This window comes from Brachyistius frenatus, unplaced genomic scaffold (genome assembly GCF_029030835.1).
Source record: "Brachyistius frenatus isolate BFR_SWC_R1_liver_20210118 unplaced genomic scaffold, ASM2903083v1 Contig_111, whole genome shotgun sequence".
NCBI lineage: Eukaryota > Metazoa > Chordata > Actinopteri > Embiotocidae > Brachyistius > Brachyistius frenatus.
In genome coordinates, this window is record NW_027210710.1 from 528127 (window position 1) to 555489 (window position 27363).

At 42.6% G+C, this 27363-nt stretch overlaps 5 protein-coding genes across 7 annotated transcripts; 3 read left to right on the forward strand and 2 right to left on the reverse strand.

The window, feature by feature from the left end:
• Positions 1-374: 374 nt before the first annotated feature.
• On the reverse strand, positions 375-5994 carry dnase1l4.1 (deoxyribonuclease 1 like 4, tandem duplicate 1). Its single transcript, XM_069712673.1, has 10 exons — positions 5936-5994; positions 3409-3494; positions 3172-3260; positions 2850-2936; positions 2383-2495; positions 2164-2276; positions 1561-1718; positions 1104-1200; positions 881-956; positions 375-661 (listed from the first exon to the last, which is right to left on the reverse strand). The coding sequence occupies exons 2-10, from the start codon at positions 3487-3489 to the stop codon at positions 540-542; spliced, it is 936 nt and encodes a 311-aa protein (XP_069568774.1). The 5' UTR covers positions 3490-3494; positions 5936-5994; the 3' UTR covers positions 375-539.
• Positions 5995-6832: 838 nt separating this feature from the next.
• On the forward strand, positions 6833-10955 carry LOC138629171 (complement C1q subcomponent subunit C-like). Of its 2 annotated transcripts, none has more exons than XM_069712690.1 (8): positions 6833-6954; positions 8105-8173; positions 8493-8670; positions 9237-9413; positions 9749-9828; positions 10134-10256; positions 10396-10476; positions 10646-10955. In XM_069712690.1, the coding sequence occupies exons 1-8, from the start codon at positions 6847-6849 to the stop codon at positions 10796-10798; spliced, it is 969 nt and encodes a 322-aa protein (XP_069568791.1). In that variant the 5' UTR covers positions 6833-6846; the 3' UTR covers positions 10799-10955. The 2 variants fall into 2 exon arrangements, with proteins under 2 accessions (XP_069568791.1, XP_069568792.1); XM_069712691.1 differs by lacking the exon at positions 6833-6954 and adding an exon at positions 7151-7185.
• Positions 10956-12681: 1726 nt separating this feature from the next.
• Positions 12682-15430, forward strand: LOC138629172 (complement C1q subcomponent subunit C-like). The gene is made up of 7 exons (XM_069712692.1): positions 12682-12758; positions 13246-13364; positions 13505-13567; positions 13820-13973; positions 14117-14257; positions 14503-14629; positions 15031-15430. The coding sequence occupies exons 2-7, from the start codon at positions 13256-13258 to the stop codon at positions 15163-15165; spliced, it is 729 nt and encodes a 242-aa protein (XP_069568793.1). The 5' UTR covers positions 12682-12758; positions 13246-13255; the 3' UTR covers positions 15166-15430.
• Positions 15431-16645: 1215 nt separating this feature from the next.
• Positions 16646-19831, forward strand: c1qb (complement component 1, q subcomponent, B chain). Its single transcript, XM_069712661.1, has 5 exons — positions 16646-16740; positions 17349-17520; positions 17658-17889; positions 18419-18536; positions 19279-19831. The coding sequence occupies exons 1-5, from the start codon at positions 16738-16740 to the stop codon at positions 19486-19488; spliced, it is 735 nt and encodes a 244-aa protein (XP_069568762.1). The 5' UTR covers positions 16646-16737; the 3' UTR covers positions 19489-19831.
• A 630-nt stretch (positions 19832-20461) lies between these two features.
• On the reverse strand, positions 20462-26944 carry asb14a (ankyrin repeat and SOCS box containing 14a). 2 transcript variants are annotated; one of them, XM_069712666.1, is made up of 13 exons: positions 26880-26944; positions 26320-26491; positions 26006-26046; positions 25511-25645; positions 25288-25446; positions 24753-24998; positions 23852-24023; positions 22994-23099; positions 22720-22899; positions 22250-22378; positions 22020-22148; positions 21364-21517; positions 20462-21261 (listed from the first exon to the last, which is right to left on the reverse strand). In XM_069712666.1, the coding sequence occupies exons 2-13, from the start codon at positions 26475-26477 to the stop codon at positions 21083-21085; spliced, it is 1788 nt and encodes a 595-aa protein (XP_069568767.1). In that variant the 5' UTR covers positions 26478-26491; positions 26880-26944; the 3' UTR covers positions 20462-21082. The 2 variants fall into 2 exon arrangements, with proteins under 2 accessions (XP_069568767.1, XP_069568768.1); XM_069712667.1 differs by lacking the exons at positions 25288-25446; positions 25511-25645.
• Positions 26945-27363: the final 419 nt, after the last annotated feature.

Genomic DNA, 27363 nt, shown 5'->3' on the forward strand with positions numbered 1-27363 from the left:
AAAAGCAGTTCAAAGCTGAATCCATTATTATGCCGGTGTAATACTCAGAGACGGTCACTAGAGGGCGCGTGGCTCTCAGGAGGAACGTCATTACCTGAAGCTCCTGTGGGTAACGTGGCCGTTGCTAGGTGACGCACTGGAAGAGAGACGACCAAGAAGGCTTAAATGTGTTTGATAATATTAGTTATCATTGTAAATGTTTGTTTTTGGTTTTGTTTTTTTATTGTTTCTGCAGTAGAAGTGAATTATGTTTCATTTATGTAGAAAGATGTACTGTAAAAATTTCCGTAACAAACCTGTTTTTATAATTAATTTCATCTTGGAGGAAAAAAATGAATATAAAAAAATAACGTGAGACATTGATTCAGTCAAAACACAGATTAAAAAGTGTTTAATTAAACATATTAGCACTCGTCCAAAAAAAAAAAAAAAAGAGTAGGATGTGAGCAGCAGTCCCGGAGGTTGAGGTTAAGTCAGTAAACCGTTTATGGGTTGATTGTTCTGTTTGGTGTTTTTGGAGCAGATCCGGCCAGTCGACCTTAAACCAGCTTCATCTTGGCCACCTTCAGTCGCAGCATCTGGATCTCCAGGTTCAGCTTCTCCCGCTCCAGCAGCAGGTTTCCTCTCTTCAGCTCCATCAGATCCTCGTTCGGCTCCTGACCTGCAGAGGAAAACAACAACAACAACAACACACAATCCACTCAGAAAGGTACGTTTGATTACCCAGAAAATAATCATTTATAAATTTTTTTTAAAAATCTGGAAGAGTGAATTTAGCGAATGACCTAAAGGAAACTTCGTGGAAAAAAAGATCTCGACATGAATTTTTTTTCTATTATCGATAGCTGTAGTACATGAGCGTGACATAATTGCTCGTTACCATCCTGGTCATCTGTTGTCGTGGTTACGGACTTCAGCTCCACCTCCACAGGATAGTGGTCGCTCACATCCAGAGCCTGGGAAAGTAAACGGTTGTTTATTGACTTGACATTTCCCTACAGAAGAACTTGTATAACGTCTCTAATGCCAAACAGAGATCAGGTTTTAAGGCTCGTGGGAGAGCAGCACGATAATTAATGCCAGACCTCGTAACAACGACGCACCTTCTCCTCGCTGAGTCCGTACGCCTCCTGGAAGTTGAAGGGTTTGGCCGAGTTCGGTACGACAGCGCGGAGCATGTCGTCTCCGTAGACCACGATCCTGGACGGAGGTCGGACGTACATATTTCAATCCACGTTCAAAAAAAGGTCAAAGGTCGTACTTCGCTTTACTACGCCGGAAAACCAGGCAGCACGGTGTGCGTTCTGTTAAAATAAATAGACAAATGTCGTTTTAATTGTGTTACGAAAGAAATGAATCTAACAGCCTAAAGGTCGGCGTGTTGGCCGATGATGTTAAATTGTTTTTAAAACATTTGATAATTCATTAAAAAAAAATTGAGTTTTAAAGTGTGCATTTAAATGTTGAGCCAATTTAACCCGCTTTTATTTTGACAGTCTATATAACATCCTGTTTACCGTCTTCTATTTTCTACCTAGTGTGCGTGTGCGTGTGCGTTACCTGTCATACGTGTGGTTGTTTCCGGTGCTCGCCGTGGTGTCAACGTCATCCGCGATCAGCCAGTGGAAGTTCTTGTCGCTACGGATACGGATGGTCTTCATGTCCCTGTTGGAGACGTAGGCGCCGTCGGCGTTGAAGTCGCCGAGGATCATCACGTTCTACGGCACAGCAGCGGGAGAGCAGGTGTCAATCAATCTGAGGGCCGCCGTCTCCTCGTCTTCTTCTGGGTGAGACGGCAGACGCTTTAATTTTAATTTGATTTTTTTTAGATAATGTTGGACGGTTCTTTCGAGGATTTCCTGAACTCTGAAGAAAACACTTGTACGATTTTTTTTGTCACGGTTGATGAGTGTTTGAGAAGTTTCTGCCGTTTATTATTTGCTTACAACCATTTCTATAAATAGTTTTTCGCTTTTTCACTATTTATCCGTCACCATTATATTTATATCCAATACTTTAGCCATGTGCTTGTCTGCTCTCCTGCTATTTTATATTGAACTTATTTCTATTTCCCAATCATTTTAAATTCCCTCTCTCTGGATCAGATCGTGTTTCGTATCGTGAGCAGCGTCGTTGCCGATGACGACAACGTCGCGTCCTTACGTCCGTCCTCCACTTCTTCTTCACGTGCTGGAAGACGTCGTAGAGTTCGTCCAGCTCCTTCTCCGAGTCCTTGGGCTTGGTGTGAACCGGGATCATCACCAGGTCCTTCATCACTGTGGTGAGCGCACACACACACACACACACACACACACACACACTTATATTTCTATATTAATTAAAGATATTGCATGTGCACGTGACGGACAGCTCCTCCCTCACCTGTATTGAGACACCTGAATCTCAGGATGTAGGGATCTCTGGCGAAAACGTCTCCGCTCTCCGTCGCCACGTCATCAAACTGAAAGCTGCCCACCAAGTCAACGAGGTCATCCCTACACACACACACACACACACACACACACACACACACACACACACACACACACACACACACACACACACACACACACACACACACACACACACACACTCTTCAGGTCTTTTGCTGTAGTTCAGAGTTAATTTTCCCCATAAATTCCCTCAAAAACAACAGAATCCTCCTTCATAAGCATTGAACCCCTAAAAAGAAAAGAACGTATTTAACCACATCAGTCAGTTTTAAATCGGCGTACAACATACAGAAAGATTCCCAAACATCTTTCCAATAAAACGGATGCATTTATCCCCGACGTCCGGTTCTGATTCAAATCTGCCGTACGGCCTCCGAACCCCTCGACGCCGCTCACCTGTACAGGAACATGAACTGCTCCTTGTAGCGCGTCCGGCCCAGACGGCTGCTGATTTTCAGAGTGTATTGATGTTTCCTGTTGGATCTGAGCACACGAATTCAACGCTAAAACACCGTCATTATCACTCAGACTGCTTCAGTCGTCTCCATTTTTTTTGTGGAGGTTTCAGTGTTGGTACTCGGTCCACCGTCCATTAGCATCTGATTTCGGTTTACATAATCAAAAGGATATATGTGGAGTGGGCTGGATGAGATTCAGCGGTACGTTCCTCCTGATTACCACGTGAGCACGCCGACATGTTAAACTACGACAAACGCACCTGTTGAGAGCGTCCATCAAGGTTTTCACGGACGCTCCGCTGGCGTCCACCACCTCCAGGATCACTATGATGTCATATCGAGACACGATCTGGGAGACGAGCAGAGAAATGACCTCAGTTTAATTTATAATTAAAATCTCAACGGTTTGTTGTATATTTTCTTGTCAATTTATGACAATAATTATGCATTTTTCACCGTTGTTTTCTAAAGCCGAAGCGATCTGCCGTTCAACTGACCTTAATCAGGATATTGAGGACGTCCGGGTCGGACACTTTGTTCAGTCCAAACTTCTGGATGTTAAAAGAAGCGACTTTCATGGTGACTTTTGAGAAGAAAAAAAAGAAAGAGAAATATTTTTGGCCTTTTTTCAACATATTGTGTCCGGACATGCAAAGGTATGTGTGATGTTACGTTACCCCCATCGAACAAGCTATTTGTTTTGTGTGTGTCGAGGGAGGGGGGGGGGGCACAGCATTGTGTTTAACAGCAGTCTTGTCTCATAAAAGCTTTTGACCCGAGGCTCCCAGTACATACCGAAAGAAAACTGCCTGTTGTGGTTTAAGTACACGATAAAGATGCTTCTCACAGCAGGTGGCCGTTTTAACTTCATCTCCACAGGCAAGAAACAAGTATTATATGGATGACATAAGAAGATGGTGGTCTGGTTTGACTAAAGTAGAGATGATTTGATTCAAGATAGTTTGGTGTAATTTTGATTATTTCCAGCACTCAAAAATATTAGAGAGGAGCGACCCAAGAAGAGTGAAAGTGGAAAAAAACAACCCGGTTGACAATCATAAATATAAACACAAAATAAGTTTAAAATCAAACAAGATATGACAACAATGAATTAAAAGAATGAAATTATGAAAAAAAATAAAAATACAACTCATTGTGAGTTCTACTTAGATAATTGATGGGAAAAAAAAAATCATTTGATTCTGGTTTTGTTACTGTAGTTTACAAAAAGAAAGAGTTTTGATCAAAAACTAAGGTTTCAGATACAAAACACACCAGACGGTGAATCTAATCATGGCGTCAGCATCCAAAGACTCCAGATGGAAAAACTAAAAGCCGAACTAAAGGACAGCAAAACAGAAAACCACGCCTGTCACAGAGAGAGAGGAACACAGCCTGAATTAACTGGGGAGAGGAGGACCACGAGGGACAGCTGAAACCAACCAGGGTCGGGCAATTATTAATCTCAAGGGCGGGAAACTCAAGGAAGTGAAGGAACAGGAAACAGCAAGATACGTGATTTACAAAATAAAACAGGAAACAAAAGAGAAAAGCTAAACATCGTTAAATTACTTCACGTCTGTATTTTTGGTGGCGTTGGTGCTTTATTTATTTCTAGCTAGACTTTATTCGGGGTTTTATTCAATCTAATTCGTAACAAAGAACGCCAAACAATTGCCACAGTTTTTGCACAGTGGTTAAAATGTGTCTTGAATTAACCTTTTTAATGGAAGTATATTTTGTATTTTGTCCACGTCGACATGATCAATCCGTGTCTTTGATTTGAATGAATGAGCTGCTTTCTACGTTCTTGTTCAACTGACTTCCTCCGACAAGGTTTGCATGAGGAACGCAGACAGAAAACTTGTTCCGACCTGTTTTACAGTCTTTACGAAGCCCCTTCGCTGATCCCCATCATCACTGCAGCCTTTTTTTGAGGGTCAAATATTGTCCTGTTAGCGTAATAGTTACGTTTTCTACGCAGCAATTTTCTTCATCCAGAACAGTTTTCTGTCTCCCGAAGACAGTAAAAGCTTTACTATTAAAACACATCATGAGTTTCTAAAATATGGTGCATTGTGCTTTAAAAGATAAACTGTCCAACAATATGTTTTTTTAAATTGCGCCACTTTCCCCAACTTCCAATGTACAGTTTGTAGGTTTTATGCATCGGTGATATATTCCACTAATTTATGTATATATATATAACATGACACTCTAAAAGAGGCCAATCTGCATAATCATAATGTTTATTGATCAAACTTTTAAGTATATTTTAATTCAAATACTTTGAAACAAAAACACCAACTCACTAAAAACTACTTACTTCTGTACAGTTCAACATTTTATTGTGGTAGCAGAAACTGAATTCTCCAAAACCTCTGACATGTTCCCAGTTCTAGTGGTTTACTAGCGCCCCTAGTAAAATTGTACTTGCATTATTTAAAAGTAAATATATGTACCAACAATTTCTGACTGAAATATGAGATTACAAAGCTAAAGTCGTAATATTTTAGGGAACCCTTTAGTACGTTTTGTCAGCCAAAAATTCATTAATTAAGACAATAATCAGTAAAATATTTGAGAATTGAATTGTTGGCATTTTCACGCTTCCGCAAAGAAACCACGAGGGGGCGGAGCTTATGTGTTTGACCTATTGCCCCTTCATTGTTTGCCAGTTATGGTTTACAACAGGCAGTAGATCTTTATCAGCAGATACTGCAGTTAAAATAACAACAATCATGTTCAAACTGAAGTCTGACGTCAACGTCGTTCCAACTGAATCTGAACATTCATCTTAACATCACATTCATTTCACCTGCAATAACGCTTCTTTACATTTCAGTCCAATTTAACTTCAATCAGCTTCACGTTGTACTTTTCCGGTTTTGTTAAATTAAGGATAGTCTCTCGCCTTCTAAAACATAAACAACAAGAACACAGAAGAAGGAATCTGTGTCGTTGTCTGAAGCTGCTCAGGTATTCAGCTCCAAGTCAGCAAAAAACAAACAAGTTCTTTCTCACCTGCAGGAGGAGAAGCTGCTGTCTGACACCTGAGACCAGATCTGCCTCTTCAAGTGAAGAAGCTGTCTGTCATCCCTGCTTAAAGGGAAGAACAACATGTGGACTGTGACCACAGGTAGCGCGATTGGTCGAGAGCCAACCAATGGGCAGCTGGACAGAGAGGAGAGGAGGGGAAAGGATGCCCCGCCCCTTTTTAATGCCTACCTGTAGAGGGTGATGAAAGATCTTTGACTGAGGCTGCAATTAGAAATATGAGCTTGGTCTTATTTTATCCAACATTTATCTCCTAAAAAACGAAATATTCAAACGTGTTTGTGTGTGAGAGACAGAGAGGAAGTTTGTCTGCTGTGGTTTGCTCAACAGGAACTCTACAGAGAACCCACAGGAAATCCTCCACCAGATAAAGCCCCGATACACTGGCGTGTCTGAGAGTAATTATGTCCTGCCTGATAAACAGCTCACAGCTGCCTTCTGGTTTTCACGGGGAGTCGATGGAAACCAGCCTCTTTAGGGCGGGTACACATCTGTACGATGACTCCACGTATTTAGGAGCAATAAACATTCACATTAATAAAATTAGATAAATAGTTACATGCCGGTGAAACGATGATAATCTGAAGGGAATTTTTTTTTTTTATGACAGCAACGAAGGAGGAAGTCAGGTGACCCAGTTTTAGAGCCGCACAGTTGGCATGGGGAGGATGTCGGGGTGGATGGATGATTAACAAAACACGCAGGTCTGCCAGTTCATTTCCTGTTTTAATAACCGACAGTTTGTAGCCGAACCAAACCTTTACCGGAGGAGCAACTTTTAACTTTGGTTTTTGAAAGTTATAAACAATTTTAATACCGTTGAGCTTTAAACATCGTCATTTGTGTTTTGTATTTTTCACGTAGAAGCAAGACTGAAGATGGGATCGACGGTCTGGCTTCTGTTTTTCCATTTATTCGGAATAACAAAACAACCTGCAAGACACAACCTGCCGTGTTTTCTTTTCAATGAAAGGTGTGTTGACACAGTGAGACAACCACATAACTGTGTAACAGTGTCTTCATCGCTGACTCACCGGACACTCCAGAAACAAACCACACAAGAGGCGGGCCCATTACAAGCTCCGCCTCTCTTCAGAGACAAACAGGAAGTTGGTTTTCCTCACGCGTTGAGATGGAGTAAAAAAATCTGTGTTTACAACCGATGGAGAAATAAAATGAGACGGAAAAATGAACTGAAGATGCTGCAAGAGATGATTGTGAGAAAGATGTTTCAAAGTCGTTTTTGCCAAATTTTTAGACGCCACACTTGATCTGAAATAAAATAATATCTCATAAAAAAACAGACATAAAACCTAAAGCTAAATTACTGCAGTTGTTTTCTTCTTTTAAAAATGGCTGAGTTGATTTATTCTGGTGTTCATCCTGTCAATCCTCTGAAAAATGTTATTTTTGCCAATAATATAATTTGTCTCGGATGTTTTAATGTCTGTTAAAAGAGCAGGATTTATCAATTATTATTATTCATCATTTACACAAGAAGGACGTGGCAACTTAACACCTGCATCCCAGAAAACATTTCGATCTGCTGCTTGCTCACATTTACACGACTGGTTGCTGCCGTCGTTGCATCGTGTGACCACGCGGTGGCGCCCTTTGACTTCAGGACCTCTCGGGCTTTCAGGCTTCAGTGGGTTTCGTTGAGGCAGTTCGTTTGTCTCAGCAGCTGTCGTTGATAGTTGCAGTGAGAATGACTTCAACTCATGAATTGAGTTTTAATGACCGCTTTTAATGTTTTAATTGCTTCTTCTTAATTGTTTTTAAATGTCCTTTTTCTTTTGCCTGATGTTTCGAGGCTTTTAATGGTTTTATGTGAAGCACTTTGAATTGCCTTGTTGAAATGTGCTCTACAAATAAACCTGCCTTAGTTCAGCGTGATCTCAGAGTGACTGACTTATTATTATTTTTTATCCAACCAGCAACAGACCAGCAGGAGTCAGAACACAAACATGTTTATTGAACAATCGTTCTTCCTACCAAATCATGACTTTCATTTCCTCACTCGGTGTGTGTGTGTGTGTGTGTGTGTGTGTGTGTGTGTGTGTGTGTGTGTGTGTGTGTGTGTGTGTGTGTGTGTGTGTGTGTGAATGACTCCACTCCTCTTTTTTTTTCCTTCAGTCTAATCAGAAGTCCGTTCTGTTGACCGGAGGAACGAAGCTTCGTCCTTTTCATCCAGAGACTCAACTGGTGAGTAAAATAATGAATCATAATAATAATGAAATATTATGATCTTGAAATAAATGGCAGTCTCATGGGAATAAGAATCAATATTGAGTTTAGATAATTACACATGCATTTATCTGTGATGCTGCAGACAGATTTAATTATATCAGATTAGATTTGAGGTTTTTTTTTCTTTTGTCTTTCAACATAATATCAAATATAAAAACTGACGTCAGTATAAAGAGCAAATGTCACATTATTCTTGTCATTTCTTTTCTTGCGTTTTGACTTCAACCCTCAACCTCATCGTTTTTTGTTTTTTTTCAAAATGGCATTCTTCCAGCTATTTTTTGGGACGATGGGAGGTTATTATGGGCTGGTGGTTCTGGTGAGCGTGGCCTCGCTGATGTGGACCGGCCACTGCAATGGGTGCTGCAAAGGAACGGACGGCCACGCAGGAGAGCCGGGACATAAGGGCAGAGATGGATGGCCCGGAGTGAAGGGAGAGAAAGGACAGCCAGGTAAAAAAAAAAAAAAAAAGCATTTATCAGCTGAAGAGTCGGATATTTCCCTCCGGAGATGGTGGAGACCAAAAATAGAGCTAAAAGAGAGCGAAGAGGGTCCAGAGAGCGGCGACCCATCATGACATCACCCATCGGACATTTTGAAATCTCCAGTCTGGCATTTTGATCAACACCATCTTCAATCAGACCCGCCCCCAAACGTAGCTCGTTTTGAGGCCTAATAACAAATTAATTAGAACCGCCAGGACACTGATCACAGGGAATTTAGCTAATGACGTCATAACGACCTGTGGGAAACATTTATTTAATTAATATTTCATGAGAAAAGTTGATGCTTTTTGAAGGAGAGTCTCTTGGAGGTTTTTTTAGAACCCGCCCCTAGTGGCCCTCAGTTGTATTGCACTTTAAGAGACTTTGGCACCGGCTTCATGTTTCAGACTCGGAGGCTACGTGTCCATTTTTACATCCAGTTGACGGAGTGTTCGCCGGATGTTTCTGGTTCCCCCTGGTGGTCAAAACACATCAGCTACCAGTGGTTTGAATGTTCATCTCTTTGCCTCCAGCTGTGATGGCCGACGGCCCGGTGGACGCCGGCGTCCTGCTGACGCTGAAGGGAGAGATGGGGAATCGGGGCTCCCAAGGCGTCATGGGTCCAAAAGGTTACCGGGGTGATTTGGGGCGGATGGGTCACCCTGGCAAACCGGGTCAGCCCGGCCCGGCGGGGAGGAGCATCGGCCCCGGTAACAACACAACTCCCTGCAGTACACATCACGCTAACACACAACGTATATGATTAATAACAAACAATATACATCATGCTGAATACATACAGTTAGAGCCTCCATGTAATTAAACTGGACAAATAAATTCAATAAAAAGGGAAAATGGAGGTTAGTTTAGTCTACTGGAGCATTTCATTACATTTAAATACACTTACACATTACTGACATGTGAGGACAAACATGACATTGATATTGGGGCAAAAACTAAAAATTATACACAATACACAGTTGACAAACTGCAGTGTCGGCAGAATCTGAAACGAACACGGCTCGTTATCTCTCTGCTCCCGCAGGACAACTCTTCTCTCAGCAGGAAGTCCATTCGGCCTTCTCAGTGATGAGGAACGTGACCAGCTATCCTCGCTACAGCCAGGTCCGGTCCGACGCCCATCACACCGCCGAGACTCTCCTTTCTTTTTTAGTCTCCAATATTTGGGTCACTTCACATGAACCATTTTTTCTGTTTTGTTTTATCTGTGAATATATTCTAGAAAATCTTCCCCAACCATGAATGTTTAAAATGTCCGCTGCTCATGTTTATTGTGTAAAAAAATGTAATCTGGGAAAATATAGAAACATACATGTTGTTTTCTTACATGTTTTATTTATCGGTTTTTTGTTTGTTTGTTGTGTTTTTTGACTCGTGTGTTTGTTTGTTTGTTTGTTTGTTTGTATCAGATCATAAAGTACCAGCAAACTTTGGTCAACAAACCGAACCCTGGCGACTTTAACGCAGCCGCAGGCTTATTCACCTGCAGAGTACCTGGTGTTTACTACTTCAATTTCCACTCGATGGCCAAGGTAACACCCCGCTGTCCAATCAGCTGCTGCCCTTCTGTATACATGAATAACAGCTGACCACATTGTGAAATATAAACTTGTCATTGTGACTTTAGCTCCATTTTTCATCCTGTCTTATATTTGTCTTGTGTCTTTGCAGGTCAGCATTTGTCTCCAGATAGCGAGCGACGCTCTGAGCGAGAAGCTGGCCTTCTGTGATTACAACAGGAACAGAAATCAGGTCGGTTTTAAGAGCTCCACCGAGAAATAAATTCAATTCATTTATAAAACATTCACCCAAAATCCCCCGGCGTTTACACATATTCCTTCTTCGTCTTTTCGTTGTTTTACTACTGACCCGCCGCGTCGTGTCCTGAAGCCTCGCTCTGATTGGCCCTGCTGCGTTTCAGGTGCTGTCGGGGGGCGTGGTCTTACAGCTGGCCGTCGGGCAGAAGGTTTGGCTCGAGTCCTTCAAGGACGAGCAGACAGCTGCCGACACACAAGACAACCAAGAGAAACACATCATCTTCAACGGCTTCCTGGTCTTCTCCAATCCAGAATAAAGTTTAGTTTCACACTCTGCAGCATCTAAACATCGCAGATGTCACTTCACAACGTCACAATACATGCAGTGTTTGTTATTCTGATTCGTTTCCTTCATGCTGATTCATGTAAACTCTCTGAATGTTGAAAACCAATTAAAAACTATTATTAAGTGTGGGAATGATTAATGATTGTAATTGAATGAAATCCCTGCAGTATGAGTTATACTTGTGGCTCTGGTCCTAACATGGTACAAACTCCTAAATAAAGAAGCCTTTTATCAGATTATCCAAATAGCAGGTGAACTAAACAAACAGGTGAATCTGGCTCCTCGCTGGTGAGGAGGGAGGAAATGTTAAAAACACTTCAAACTCTGCTGTGTTGTTTAGGGGGAGACTATATTTATTTTTAGGAAGCAGAAGAAATGGAGAATTTAAAAGGAACCGGGAATCTGTGTTTGTGTTTATAAAAAGTGTTCATAGCTTCTGGGGCTAAAAAAAATCAGGCTGATGCAGAAGTGCCTTAAAGCTGCAATACCACTGAGTGCCACTAGAGGTCGGCTCCAAAAAGCCTCCGGCTCCATAGACTCCCATTCAACTTCTCTCATCAAATCCAAAGTGAATAAAATGTGTCCATCAGTTATCTCGGTGTTGTTAGCTAAAGTCACTCCTTCTTATTAGTTTTCTGGAGGTCCATCTGAAAATAATCCCTCATTCATTAGAAAAGAAGATTCAAGAAGACCTGTTTTTGGGGGCGTGTCTGTTTGATTGACAGGCCTGTGGTGCAGTCAGGTTACAGCTATCGGTGGGCGGGACGTAGTATCGTCAGGTTTCCAATCAGATCGGTCAGATCCACCGCTGGCTCCTCCCCCAGCTCGTCCAAATATGGTCACCACCCGAGATACTAACTTTAAGAGAGTTAATAACTTTCTAACTCTGGAATCTGAATAATAACGTTTTTCAAAAAGTTTAATATACATTTAGGATCCAGATCGTAGTGAAAATCATTTCTACCAGGAAAAGAACTTTTTTTATAAAAGGACTGAGTCATAACTGGAATTTACCCAAAATATAAATAAAAGTTCAAATCAGAATTTCTTAATTTCTGGCAGAGATGACACATAAAGGAAGTGAAACACGTTTTTTTTTTTTACTTCTTCTTTTTGGTAAACTTTTGCCACTTTGGCGCGTCGTCAGCTGATCTGTCATTATGTTGTGTTTGTTTTGAAGACTGATTTATTCAACTTTGGCCCGCCCCCTTTCCTCATTGTGGCCCACCACAGCATTTAACAAGCTCATTGTTTGCAAAATAATAAAATGACCAGTGAGCAGATTGATGAGTTTTATTTGAATCATTCCAATTTCAGATTTATAATGTAAATTACTGTGAAATATATTTTAATGAAATTAATATATATATAAATATAAGTATTATAAATACACAACGTCAGCATTTATTTTTGATCCGAAACCGTCCAGATTGATTACTGGAGAACATTCGCTGCTCTAATGAGGAAAATAGTGCATTCGATGGGGACTATTTTCAGCGGCAGATGAATCCACATGTTGATACACACTAAAGTGTGTGTGTGTGTGTGTGTGTGTGTGTGTGTGTGTGTGTGTGTGTGTGTGTGTGTGTGTGTGTGTGGCTCTAAATGCACAGATAGAACAGGTTTTTTTTGTTTCACAGGTTTAGTTGACAGAAAACCAAAATATTGATTCTCACCAAACTTATTCTTTCAGTAATTTGATCTTCAGCTCCACAGAAGATGATTTTGGTGTCTGAATATGAGTGAAATCGCTGCAGCCCATTTTACATTTGTTTTCCCGGCTCTCGTTGCGTCTTTAAAACCTCCCAGAAATGCAGAACTATGAGCTGTCGTCTGTGACGTGAAGGTTTCCTGAACGACTCGCAGCTTCAGCTCACTTTGGTTTCAACTCGCCGTGGCGGGTTTTATTTTTTTACTGTCAGTTCTCTCGGGTGAGTTTTATACTTTTTTACTACGTGATACATTTCTGACTACGTGGATTCATCTGTTAAAAAAAAAAAAAAAAAAAAAAGAGGCTATATTATTGTTATTCTGAGGGTTTTCACTTCTAATGAAGAAAACTTTAATTGATTAAGAACTAATATTAAACCTGTAGCTCTTTGCCTCCATTTCCTCCTTAACTCCTCTTCACACCTTTCTCCTTTCCTTCTCCTCTCGTCTCCTTTCCTATCATCTCCCCTATCTTCTTCTTCTTCTTCTTTGCCTTCTTTTTTTCCACCATCTTCTTCCTAATCTCCCGTTTTCTCGAGTTCTCCTCTCCTCTCCTCTCCTCTCCTCTCCTCTCCTCTCCTCTCCTCTCCTCTCCTCTCCTCTCCTCTCCTCTCCTCTCCTCTCCTCTCCTCTCCTCTCCTCTCCTCTCCTCTCCTCTCCTCCTTTTTCCTTCTTCCTTGTATTTACCTTCAAACTTTTCTCCTCCAGGTTCTCCGTCATGCTCCAACGTTGTTATGCTCTCGCGATCGGAGCTCTGCTCTCATTGGCCGTTCCTCTGCTGGTCGCCATGGAGACCTGTCCAGCATCAGGGATGCCCGGAATGCCAGGTGTGTGTGTGTGTATGATTGTCGTGGTCCACGTGTGTGTGTGTGTGTGTGTGTGTGTGTGTGTGTGTGTGTGTGTGTGTGTGTGTGTGTGTGTTGTTGTTGTTGTTGTTTTGTTTGTTTATCTGTCTGTCTGCTCTCAGGTATTCCTGGAATTCCTGGCAGAGACGGTCATGACGGAGACAAAGGACAGAAAGGAGAGCTAGGTAACACACACACACACACACACACACACACACACACACACACACACACACACACACACACACACACACACACACACACACACACAAGCAGGCAGCTCGGGACACTGGCTAGCTTAGCATTAGCCTCGGTGACGTCATCTTGTGACCCCTGAACGTGGGCTAATGTTAGCCGGCGAGCCGTCCAATGATCACACACCAAAGTGACCACATGACCGTAACGCGTTCCTAATTATGACCGACTGCTGCCTTCAGGGGCCCTGTGGCTCGGCGGCCTCGGCCCTCAGAGGGGGGTGCAGGGGAAGATGGGGCCGATGGGATTCCCCGGTAAGCGAGGTGAGAGCGGGGAACCTGGAAAACCCGGGGGACCGGGCACCGACGGACCTCCGGGAGAACCAGGAGAACCCGGGTACGTAATCAGACGACAGGTTTGTATTGTCACTTAATTACACACATATATATATATATATATTATATGTGTGTGTGTGTGTGTGTGTGTGTGTGTGTGTGTGTGTGTGTGTGTGTGTGTGTGTCGTCCCTTTTCGGCTGCAGCACCGTCGGCATCCAGCAGCAGGCGGCGTTCAGCGTGGCCAGAGGAACCCACGAATACTCGGCGAAAGCCAGCGTCGTCAAGTTCAACAACGTCATCACCAACATCAACGACGACTACGACGTCACCAGCGGACACTTCAGGCGAGAAAACGTTCACCTCACGGCGTCCTCGGGGGACAATGAGACCACAAACTTTCATTGGAGTTGAGACATTTCAGTCTGAATTAAGAAGCCGTGCTAACAGCTATCGTGGCTTTAAAAAACAAAAAAACAGTTCCCTTCAATTTTTTTGAGCATTTTTTTTTAGAGTTCGATCAGGCAGCATAAGAACTTTTATTATTTTTGTATTTTTAATGCATTTTACTGTAATTGACTTTGTGCTGCAGGTGTCGGGTTGCGGGAACGTACTACTTCGTATATCACGCCAGCACCGACGACCGACTCTGCGTAGTGCTGAAGCTCGACCAGGTGGTTCTCTCCTCGTTCTGCGATCATCGCCACAACAGGAGACAGGTACGAGCACACAAACGATACCGCCGCTTTGTCGTCGCTACGTTATCAATAACGTCAAATAATACGAAAAGTGAGCAATCATGAGGGCTCTTTGTGTGTTTTTTGGCGTTTTGTGCTTTGAATTTAGATTTTTAGTCAATTAGTTTAATTTACACCGGCGACATTGTTTGGAGAAAACAAATAACCCAGCTGCAGTGACCGCTTGTCGCCACAGGGGTCGCCAGAGAGAACGCAACGGGAGATCTGGGAGATTGTCGCTGCACTGGTTTCATGCTATATACTTAAAATGAACATTTATTCTGTTTATTTATTACAAATATGGATCTCAGTGTGTCTGTGAAAGTCCGGATGAGTCTGAGTGTAATAAACCGAAAAAAAAAAGAATGACAAACTGTTTCCAGGTGACTTCGGGCGGCCTCGCCGTCTACATGTCGAAGGACCAGGAGGTCTGGCTGGAGACCAAAGACTACCGAGGGATGAAGGGGATGTTGAACGGTTACAGCATCTTCTCCGGCTTCCTGCTGCACCCTCACTGACCCGCAGGACAGTCTGAGTCTACAGGCCAGACACCTGTCAATCACTCACATGTTCACCGCTTTAAAAAAAAGTACACAGTGGTTATTCTTCAGCTTTACGTTCCTTTTTCTGTAACATTTTATAACGCAACCAACAATTTATAGTTTTTACTTTGTTGTAGTTTTGTTGTGAATCTTTCAAGTCAAATGAAGAATAGACGCTTAAAAATGGAGAACATTTTAATCTGTCTGCAACAATTTTATTAAACTCTTTTTCTCAAATTCACTTAATTTGTTGCTTTGATTATTTCAGAGTAAAAAAAAAAAATGTTTTCAGATTATTTTGTTTTTTGATTTCTGCAGTTTAGATTTGAAGATTCAGTATCACGTCAGAATACTTTGTATTTTCATGTGCGTCTCATTTGGTGCCATTTTTACCTCCAACGGGCAGGTTGACATTTTCAGTGCAGTTCGTTTGTTTGTCAACAGTATTATTGAAAAAACACAACCTTTAAAAAATGATGCTGAGATTAAAAATGACATTAAAGTGATGATGTGTTGATATTTTCAGGTAATAAAATCCCCCTTGTTTTTCCCGAAACAAGTTAAAAACGTTCACACTGGATTTAAACAAACAGACAAAATAAATCAGGGACAAAAATGTAAGAAATGAAAAAGAGGATCTGAGAAAGGAGAGAAACTGGAAAAACAAGCATATTTCACAGGATGTAATTATTATTATTTAAAAAAAGCAATACACATCAGCTGGATTCTGCTGAGAAAATGAACATTTTGTGGAACAGATACTGACAGTGAACGACACTGACTGGAAACACCAAGAGGAAGTTCACAGGAAACAGAACAAAATGTTATCTGGAGGACAGATTTCTTAAATCAGATGCACTCAGAAATGCTTCATCATCAGTTTTCCACCAGGTGGAAATTAAACTGTTTCACTTCCTCTGAGCGCTGATTTGTGTCCTCGGATAGAAGCAACAACATTCTCATCTGCACTTCGTTTTATACATTTTATATTGTATATCATATTTAATATATCATATTTAATAGAATATTTTTGCTACATAAATATATATGCGTACTGCATATATAAAATAATGTATATTGATATTATAATATATATAATAAATGTATAATGTTCTGCTAAAGCAGGTCACGCTGACACGCTGCCCTCTAGTGGACGGGCGTGTGTATTACACGCTTTACCTGGTTGCCGTATCAGAAAATTGTCTCGGCAACTTGGAATATTAAATTAAAACTCCACAACACCAGAAAAATGTGACATCGTTCTATTGATACTTTTACTTTCTGTAAATATACCTCCTGACACGAGCTCCCGTCTAAAGGTCTGTTATCAGGGTTTTTTTTAAGCCAACCTTCTCAAAGCAGAAAGAAACAGACTAAACTGAGTTAAGTTTAAAAATCTGTCAGTCTTCTGTTCTTCTTCTCTCGAACAGTTTCACTTCCTGTTTTTTTTTCCAGACTGAACTGCTGCAGCGACTGTAACGCAGAATCGCTCTTCACCTCCGCTCTTCGTCAGCTGCACTGCAGAAAGAGAGACTTTATTATCTGAAAATGGTGAGAATATTTTGTTATTCTTTAAAAAAAAAAATTAAAAAAACAACAACAACAGCCAAACAAAGAATACGTTGAGTGATGCAGTCTTTATACAGAAGAGTTTCATCACAGTTCTTCTTGAATGTTGCTTGAAGTCAAATTTATTTAATCTTCAACGTGTATTTTAAAATATGAAATTTAACATGGACCTGATTGTTAGTGAAATTCTGTAAATACAACTTAAAAGACCCCAAATTTTACAGATATACAAACATCAATTTTAATTTGACCTTCATACGGAATCAGTGTGCAATTATTTTGTTCTAAATTGCATTACAAGAGAAAATATTTTGTTGCCGCAAGAAAATGGGCTTCATTATGTCGAGATAACGAGATAATCAACACGTTATCACTGGAACACGAAAAGTTGTGGCTGCTCATAACTTCTATAAATCGATATATTTCGAGCACATTTTTCACATTGTTTTTCGTTGTTTCAAGATCTGACTGGAGATCCTTCAGCGACCCAGAATTAGTGACTCCGTTTGCCTTAATGTGTCCAAATATTAACACCAGAGGATGTAAATCTGGGCTTCATTGGAGGGTAAATTGTATCTGTGTGTGTTCAGGCCCCCTGGTGGCTGAGCTGCGGTACTGCAGCGCTGCTGCTGTTGGTTCACGTCACCCCGGTCGTCACCCAGTCGTCCTGCGGTGGTGCCGGAATCCACGGGATCCCCGGGATACCGGGCACCCACGGGCCCAACGGCCGGGACGGTCCTAAAGGAGAGAAGGGAGACGTAGGTGAGCTCAAACCGCTTTATTTACATGTTATCAACATTCATGATTCTGAATTTATTGTATATAAAGTGCACAATCAACGGATCATTAATTCTAGTTTGAGATGTTATTGTGCAGCTGGTGTTTATTTGTATGAGCAGGTGAGGCGGCACAGCCCGTCAACGGCCAGGAGGGGCAGCCAGGTGTGCGGGGCCCCCCGGGGCGGCCCGGTCTGAAGGGGGACACCGGTCTGCCGGGGCATCCCGGAGACAGAGGCGAGTTTGGGGAGAAGGGACGACCCTTCAACCCATCCAACCAGCAGAAATCCTTCTTCTCCTGCCAACGGACGGCAGCGCAAATACCCCAGTTCGACACGCCGGTCGACTTCAACAGGTGAGTGCTGCGAAAGTTCGAGTCACAGAGGGGGAGAGAGTCAACGTCCTGCAGGGAGAGAGACGGAGAACAGGAACAGAAACTCTTGTATCTTCATTCGGGTTTTTTTAAGCCCTGAAAACAATCTCAGAGATCTCCGGTTCTTTGGCGACACCTGTGGCGATAAGCAGTAACTGCATTTGTGTTATTGGACTTTAACTTCCCAGAGACTCCATCTATGTCGCCTGATGCCCATCAGTTGGCATCATAGACTATATATGCACATATACATATGTATATATATATATATATATATGAAAATGTACATAGTTTCTAGGTCTGAAAAATGAAGTGTCTTAAAGTGCAGTACCACCAGGGGCCACTGGGGCCCGTCTCCTATAGACTCCCGTTGAAAAAGCATCAAGTGTTCTGGCGGTCCTTCTGAAGATAACTCCAGCATTGATTAAATATTGGGCCTCAAACAGAGCTGTGTTTGGGGGGGCGGGGCTGGTTTGATTGACAGGTAGACTCTGACGCGTCTTTCCCACAGAGCGATTTTGCCCGACCTGGACGAGCAGCTTCGAGGAGAAGAGCTGGCTGACGGCGTGTTTACGAGTGTCATCAAAGGCATCTATTTCTTCAGTTATCACGTATCAGCGAAGGGCAGAGTGAGTCTGGAGAGGTTTGTTTGTGTCACGTTGTTTGTCTCTTCGTCCGTTCTGAGTGTGTTTAAGATCCCAGGTTAACAGGTAATCAATAAAAAACTCACTTCGAGTACAGAGCAAGTCTTTTATTTTTAACCACTAAGTGTCTGTTTCATAACAACAGTACTACTATTGCAGGGTTTAACAGCATTAAACGTAAAATTAGAACCATTCAAATTCTATTTTGCACGTAAAATAAATGTAAAACATGAATATTTCAAAAATGTAAAATGTTTAATGTTTTGGGGTTTTGTTTACCATTGGGTTTATTTGTGTTAAGTTTATTATAACATACTGTAATTTGTAGTTTAAAAAAAAAATACTTTGGGTAATTAAATGTCAAATATTTAAAAATGTCAAATATTAAGCCGTAAAGTTTGAATGTTTTTATTGTTATTTTCTTTGAGTTTATTGTCACGTGATAATATATTATATTCATGAATTTTTTTTTCATATTTTGAGTTTTTAGTTATTATTATTATTTAATTTTTACACTCTTGTTTTGCAGCAGAACAACACACTCGGTTTAGTCTGGGAGGAATAGTTTTATTATATTCATCAAGTCGTTTATTTGTTTACTTATGATTATTTAGGATGTAAACAGAAGTTCGTTACCCCTGAACCACATGTACTGTAATGTGCTGTAATCTGAGGCGTTACCGTGGTCACCAGCATCACCCCCTCTCCTCCCCTCCTCTCCCTCCAGGTGTGTCTGAAGCTGGTGAAGGGCGTCGACGCTCAGATGACCATGTGCGACATCTCCGAGGGCTACCTGGTGTCGTCCGGCTCGGCGGTCCTGGAGCTGGAGGCCGGAGACTCGGTGTCCCTGCAGGTGACCAAGTACAACAGCATCGTGACGAGCCAGAGCAGCACGAGCCACACCTTCACCGGCTTCCTCATCTCCCCCACCGCCTGAATATAGGACCTTTAAATTCCTCGTCTACATTTTCCCCAAAACATATCACTATTTTACATTTTGAACTCCAAACTTTCCAAAAGCTCATATTTTGAGTTATTTTAGTACAACAAATCCATAATAGGGAAAGTTTCCTCGGCTTTATTGGGTTTTTAGAACATTTTAAAGGTACAATCCAAGTTTAAACAAACAAGGTTTAAACCGGCTGCAGCTTCAATGTTTCTGATGTTACTTTTTATATTCAACGAAGTCTTCAATAATCATGTTGTCTAAACCTATAAAAAAAAACTCATTTATAACTCAATAAAGATCTCTCAATAAAGTTCCTTTAATCGTAACCTTACTGAATGTTTAGGAAGTTTTTTCGCTGTCAGATATTATTCTTGAAAGGTTTTAAGGGTCAAGGTTTGTTTTTTTTAATGTAATTTTTGATGACATCATTGTTGATACACAGCAACTCTTCGACAGCGTCATTATTTAAACTAGTTTAAAGCAGAAACTTTGCACAATTCCAGTCAGGCATTTTTTTAAGCCAGCAACTGGGGGTCCTGAGACGACACATGGCCGCGGTGCATCCTGGGTCCTTCCTTTCCATCTCAGACTCACTTCTGCAATCATGTGTAGGTCTCAAACTTCAAAACCCAAATACTGATTAAAACTGTCAAAATGAATTTCTTTGAGCTGTTCACCTCACGGGGTCAAAGGTCAAAGAATAGAGCTCAGGAAAGGACTCGGGAGGTCTTTTTTTTTTGACTATTCGAACGCACCCAGTTTCTTTACCTTAGTGGACGTGTTTCGTGCATCTTGTTTAACGGAAACTGGACTTTACTGAAATGTTTCTGAGAGGAAAGTGAACCGATGGACGAAGCTGATTTCTACCTGCGCTGCCGAGGTGAGCTCACGGGCAGCGACTGTAAATACGACTTTAAGGCGTGTCAGTGAAACTAAAATGTGTGTGCATACATGAAACTTTATCATAGTGGACTTACACATATAAACAAGAAAACTGACAGAACAGAGTTAACACTGCTTAGATAAAACAGCATTTTAAAAAAAATTTATTTGACTCGCCAGAGCAAGAAAAACAAACTATTTTAATTAGAAAAATACTAGCCATAATTAACTGATAACAAATTCATACGAAACCAGAGTCACTTGAATTATTCAGGAGTGTCGAGGTGTTTATCCAATAATATATATTTACATCACAATAAATGATTTAAGTACACAATATAATCCTGTTAGTTTGACTTTCATCGATTTCAGTCATAACCGGTTTCCTGTGTATATTTCACAATAAAAGCCTTGTTGAGAAATGAAGGGTTTTCTGCCCACTGAGGGCTTTTAATTTGAAAGGGACACAGGAAGTGTTGAGTTCGTATAGTTACACGATGCAGTAAATCTTTGACGGATTAAAACTAGGCTGCGAGTTGAAAACGTTGCATGTCAGACGGCTTTAGAGGCGATCGGATCTTCAAGCGCTTACATTTTTTTTAATTTCAATAAGACTGTTAATTTAACTCCTCAGTTAGAGAAAAAGAATAACTGAGCGTCAGCGCGTCGCTCGGGCAGAACTTCATTCATAACTCCGCCGTCAGCCCGGCGCGCCACCCTGCCGGTCGTCCTCCCGGTCGTCCTCCCGGTACAGGACGAAGTCCTTCAGACGCTGCGGCAGCGGCAGGAAGCTCATGAAGACGGGCGACCGGAGACGAAGGCGGCCGAGACTCTGACGGATCTGCAGGCGGCACAGATGCTGCAGGCAGCGGGCGTTTTCTGGAGAGTGAAAAGGAGGAGGAGTTCATGATTTATGTTTTTATATCCTCCCTCTGGGGGATAAACCTTTTTCATTTTTGTTTTATTTTATTCCCAGTCAACCTTGCAGCCTGCAGATGTCCGGCCACTGCTGCTGCTCCATCACGGCCGCCTTCAGTTTGGAGCACAGCGTCACGTGATCCACGTAGTCCAGCAGGATGCGAACCACGTGACCCGACAGGTGCTTCAGCCAGCGGACGGTGACGACCTCGCAGAACTGACACACAACGAAAGGAAAGCAGCTTTACGTGTTTATAGGAAACCGAATCGGTGCATTTCTAGAAGCTCTTTACGTAAAGAGCTTCATGATGCTGGTTTGTTTTATCGGTGATAATGTTGGAAATATTTGGGAGCTTTGTAATAATCACGATTTCTTCAAATTTGGCACAAACATTCACTTCAACTTAAGAATGTGTAGGTTATAGTTTGGAGGGGGGGGGGGGCAAAGGTCAAGGTCCCGGTCACCTCATATTGACCCGTGCTCATTAATACGATATGTCTGGAACGTCTAAAAAGCACCTTATTCAGATTTGGCGCCCGATCGTCCCATTGTTGTGATTGCAATATCTCAAGCACGCCTTGAGGGAGCCTCTTGAAATTTGGCACAAACGTCCTCTTGGACTCGATGATGAACTGAGCAAAATTTGGTCATCAAAGGTCAAAGGTCACTAACCCTTTTACCCAACCAGTGTTCACCCTGTTGTTGTTGTTTTTTTTACCATCGTGTCCTTGATCACGGAGTTGGTCCATCCCTCATAGTCTTCTGGGATGTGGGGCCTGTTGCCGTAGCAACAGTCAAAGCAGCGCTCCACGTTGTAACCATAGCTACACAGCATCCTGAGAATCACCTGACAGCAAAAAAAAAAACTTTAGTAAAGTCGGTAAAACTGGAGCTGCTGATTCCAGCGACAACTATTTAGTGATCTGACGCCGGCAAACATCGGTTTACCTCGTCCTTGAGAGCGTACTGCAGCGCTGAGGGGAAGTGAGTCGTGTTTACTTTGCAGTAATAGTTGACGTTCGCTCCAAACCGGAGCAACAGGTTGATCAACTCATAGTTGCCCAGACGCAGTGCAACCTTAAAAAAACACAGTCACTGAATCGGAATCACTGCTGTCATTGGTGGAAATGTTGTTGAATAGGCAACCTGGCAACCTTTTAGGCTAACAGTTCCCCTTTGTTTCCAGTCTTTGTGCTAAGCTAAGCTAACTAGATCCGCACTTCGAAAGAAAGTTACCCAACCTGTTGGATGTTTGAGGATTGTTCTTTTTTAAACATTGGTATGTAAAGTTTACTAATAACCAATTTATTAAATGTTGGACCAACAAAATCACATTTAGGTTTGATATCATGTGTAGTAGAAAGTTGTTTCCCTTTTCCATCCTCCTTTTAAAAGGAAATTTAGATTTTAAATGGTACCTGCAGACATTTGACCGGGTCTTGGTTGACCATGGCGCCGGCCTCCAGCAGCAGTTTTGCCGATGGCACGTCGTTATTGGTGACGGTGAAGAAGAGGGCCGACTTCCTCTCGTCGTCAAAGCTACGGCGAACCCAGGGATGGAGCATGTAGTTGGGGTCGTAACCTGCATCCAACAAGGCCTGATGGGAGTCGGGGAGAGGCAGAACATGGAGATGAAGGTGTTCGACATACTGCTGCAGATTCAACTGAATAGTCTTTGTTGTATTAACACACCTTGATGCAGTGTGTGTGTCCTCCTTCAGCCGCCGAGTGGAGAGGACTCATCCCGCTGTCCTTCACATCCTCCATAGAGGTGACGGGAAGCAGCAGTTTCAGAGCTCTGACAAACAGATCCTGGTGTCAGCTTTTCACATCCGAATGCTTTCCTCACCTCGGAAGAGACGACTTCACCAGCGCTCACTTCCGAGGTGACCGCTGGTTAAGTCGTCCGTTTTCGGACACCAAAATCTAAATCGCTTCATCTTTGAGTCCAAGTGAACGTTTGCACCAAGTTTGAAGAAATTGCATCGAGGCATTATTGAGATATTGCGTTCACAAAAATGGGACAGATGTGAGATAGCAGTGGCCTTGACCTTTGACCTTTGGACACCAAAATCAATTCACATCATCTTTGAGTCCAAGTGAACATTTGTGCCAAATTTGAGGAAATTCCCCCCGAAAGGCATTCCTGAGATATCGCATTCACAAGAATGGGATGGGTGTTCAGCCACGGTGACCTTTGACAACCAAAACCGAATCGCTTTCGTCCTTGAGTCCACTCGACTGTTTGTGCCAAAGTTGAAGAAGTTACTTTAAGGCGTTCCCGAGATATAACACTTTAAACGAAAAATGGGAGGACATGACGCTGTGACCTTTGACCCCCACAATCGAATCGTTTCATCACCGGTACCGAGTGAAAGTTTGTACAAAGTGTGATAAAATTCCAATCAAATCGTTCTCGAGATTTCACCTGAACGGGACTCAATATAGTGACACGCCCGTCTACGGCTCTCTGGATCCTACATTTCCCACAATGCCACTCGGCGCCACCTTTTTATCGGACCCAACATTTTCACGAAGAATGTGACGTACTGCAGGTGTCCCTGGTGAGCGGCGCGGTGGATCGGCAGGTGTCCCGTGTGTGTTTCCATGTTGGCGTCGGCGCCGCATTCCAGCAGCAGGCGGACGACGGCCGGGTCGCCGGACGAACACGCTTCGTACAAGACGGACGCTTCGTCGTGCGCCTGAGACATGACGTCCGCTCCTGCGGGACAAACAACATGCTAACATGCTAAATTGGTCACATATACTTTTTTTCCCCAATTAATTCTGTAAAAGGTTTGTGACGTTATTTTGAGCGTGAAAGTGAAATAATATATCTTAAACATCCTCGATGGTCTCGAGCCTTCAGCAGGTAAAGCTCGCTGCCGCGGGCTGTTTGTCCCTGAACATTGTCTTGCAGGTTATTTTACTTTTGCACGGTAATTATATGGACTCCCACACTGCTGTCGGTTACAGGAAAAGTGTTTCATATGTTTTAGCACCTTGTGAATAAGTATATTTTTGTTGTTTATATGAAATCTTTAACTTGTAAGAAACATGAATGTTGTAGATTGAGAGGTTTTGTTTAAAGCATATGTAGGTAATTGTAGTATTCAGAGAAAGTTCCTTTTTATTTTTAGAACAGGTATAAAGATATATAAAGTTTTATTAAAATGTAGTTTTCAGTATTCTATATAAAAACTTTATAAATTAACAGACACAGAAAATCTGGAGGAACACTATTTTTTATCTTTAATACAGAATAATGGAAACAAGATGAGATTTAATTTGTAACTTTTTTTATCAGACTAAAGCCTGAAAAATAATTGTATTGTAATTTGGTGTTTGCTTGACTTTTGTCTTTATAGTTTGAACTTATTATCGCGTCTACGATTAACTGTCCAGCCTCCGATCTGCCGTCTGCGGTTTCATTTGTTCTGTCCTCGCTCACCTCTCTGCAGTAACGTCTCCACCACCTCCAGGTGACCTCCCTGAGCGGCCAGCGCCAGCGGCGTGAGGCCGTAGTTGCTGCGGGGGTCCGGCCGCCCGCCGGCCTCCAGCAGCAGGTTCACCAGCTCGGCTTGGCCCAGCCGCGAGGCCTCGTGGAGGGGCCGGCGGCCGTAGCAGCCCTCCTGGTTCACCCTGGAGCCGTGCTGGAGCAGCAGGTTCACCAGGTCGGTGCGGTTGGCCCGGATCGCTGTGGAGAGATGAGGTCGGGCGGGTGAGTCGTAAGAAAAACACCACGGCAACGGCAGCATGGACGGCGTCTGGAAGCCACAGAGGCTAACAGTTTAGCGAGCTAACAGGCGGGCAATGTAACGCAGGAAATGCAAAGTCACAAGAGGGAAAAGATGAGGCTGTTGGGAAGATCAACATTTTCCTTTCACATTCATTCATTCAAAAACTTGCCTTTAAATTTTAAACTTTGCATCGGACACTGTTTGACCTCCAAGGCGGTGAAATGGCCGGTCGGCCGTCCTACGTACCTACGAACAGTGGGGCGTCCCGGTCCTGGTCCTGGCTGTCCGGCTGGGCTCCACAATCCAGGAGGAAAGAGGCGTTTTCCATCAAGCCTCGTTCCACCGCCAGGAACAGCGGCGTCTGACCTCGGAGAGTCCGACGCTCCGCCGATTCCGATCCTGAAGCTGGAGAACAGACGTTAGATTTCACGAAGCGGTTCATTACAGAAGCGGTGAAGCTAATACGAACCTTTGTGCGTGAGCTCCAGGAGGGTTTGGTTGCTCTGAGCTGCGGCTTCGTGAAGAGGCGTCCAACCTCGGCCGTCCTTCTGCAGGAACTCGTCTTTACGTGCGACGCACAGATCCTTCAGCAGCTTCTCGCTACCTGGACGGACGGATGGACAAATGCTGCGTTCAAATGTTGTTGTTTACCGCGTACGTGAGACAAGTTACGTTTAGCCCCCATGTTAGCTTGCTAAATTGTTTTGCCTCTGTGGCTTCTAGACGCCGTCCACGCTGCCGTTGCCTTGCAACAGCGTTTTTTTCCCGCAACTTTCCTGCCAAGCGTACGGTGCGCACAACTTCACGTTGTATCCACGAGCTCCCGCGACCATAAACTACACGACAGTGATAAAGAGTCAAGTTTTTCATTTCAGCAGGTTTTTTTTTGTTGTCAACATTAAAAGAAATAATGTGGAGCTCGATAATAAAATGAATCGCCGCGGCAGCGTTCACCTGGTCTCACCTTGTCTTATCGCCGTGAAGATCGTGTCTGTGGAGTCGGAGCTGCAATAAAAGAAAATCTATAAATAAAACGCAAAAACGAAACAGGAAATTCCTCCCTCATTTAAATTTTTTTTTACATGTTTTATTTCAGAGTTAATGTCTTCACTTTTGTTCTACACTGTACAAAAATGGTCGAAAATAGTCAAATAAAATAAAATGAGCTGATGTGTCCAAACTGTAAACAACTCTGACGTGATAAAATATGTAGCACAGAGATGGAGGAAGGAAAAACTTCCAGCGCGTTTGTCTTTTTAAAACCGGGACAAACCGAACCCCTGCTGGACCGACGTCCTGCCGTCTGGCGCCGCCGACTCCCGGTGGACTTCCCTCCGCTTGTTGCTCTCCAGCAGACTCTGTTCGATCATGTACTGAGTCGCCACGTCGTCTTCATCCTCCTCATCCTCCTTCGGACCCAATCGATCGAACTCCATGACGTCCACAGGAACTGTGAGGCCCCGAGTTCACCGAGTCAATTCACTTTTATTTACGTTGCGCCCAAATCACAACAAAGGTTATTTCATGGCACTTAAACACATGAAAGTCCTTTACAGCAGAACTTATAACATTATACAGAGAAATTTAACTTTTCTCTTTCAGGGAGAAAAACGCCCAGAGGTGGGCGGAGAGAGAAAAGGACAGCATAGAGATCCAAAACATGAGCTGTCGGTGGGGCCGACAATCACAGAGCAGAGACATGCAGCTCCACGGCCGAACCAGACCGGCAGTCAGTCCTTTTCACCTTTTATCAAACCAGACACTTTTAACAAACATGTTGGCAGCAAAAACAAACTTTCTAAAAGCAGAAAGATGTTTTCAGCTTCTGGTTCTTTTACCTTGTAGTTTTTTTTTGTGGGTCGGGTCGTTGTCTTGCTGCCCGGCAGATTCAGAGTTGTTGTTGCTGTGGTTCAGCAGGAGGAGGAGGAGGAGGAAGAGGAGGAAACCAGAGCTCTCCACTTACATGCCTCTGACACCTGTTACTATATTTACCAGCTTCACACGAGTTTCTGCAGGGAACCGATCAGCAGTGGCTGCAGCAGCATTATCAATGAATCTGATGGGGTCACCTTAGTTTATAGATTTATCATTTATATAATAATTGTCAATGGGAGATGGTGGGGGTGTTGTTTACAGTTTTTCTAAGTTGTATTAAGTTTGGACACATCAGCTCATTAGAAAGTAAAACCTCAGACTAAACTTCAGTCTTAAAGTCGTGACTATTGTTTATTATATGGATTTAAAAAAAATTATTATTACTGACTAGTTGTAAACTTGTAAACATTACTGTTGCTGCTGCAGAAATACTATTTTCTAAAAAAA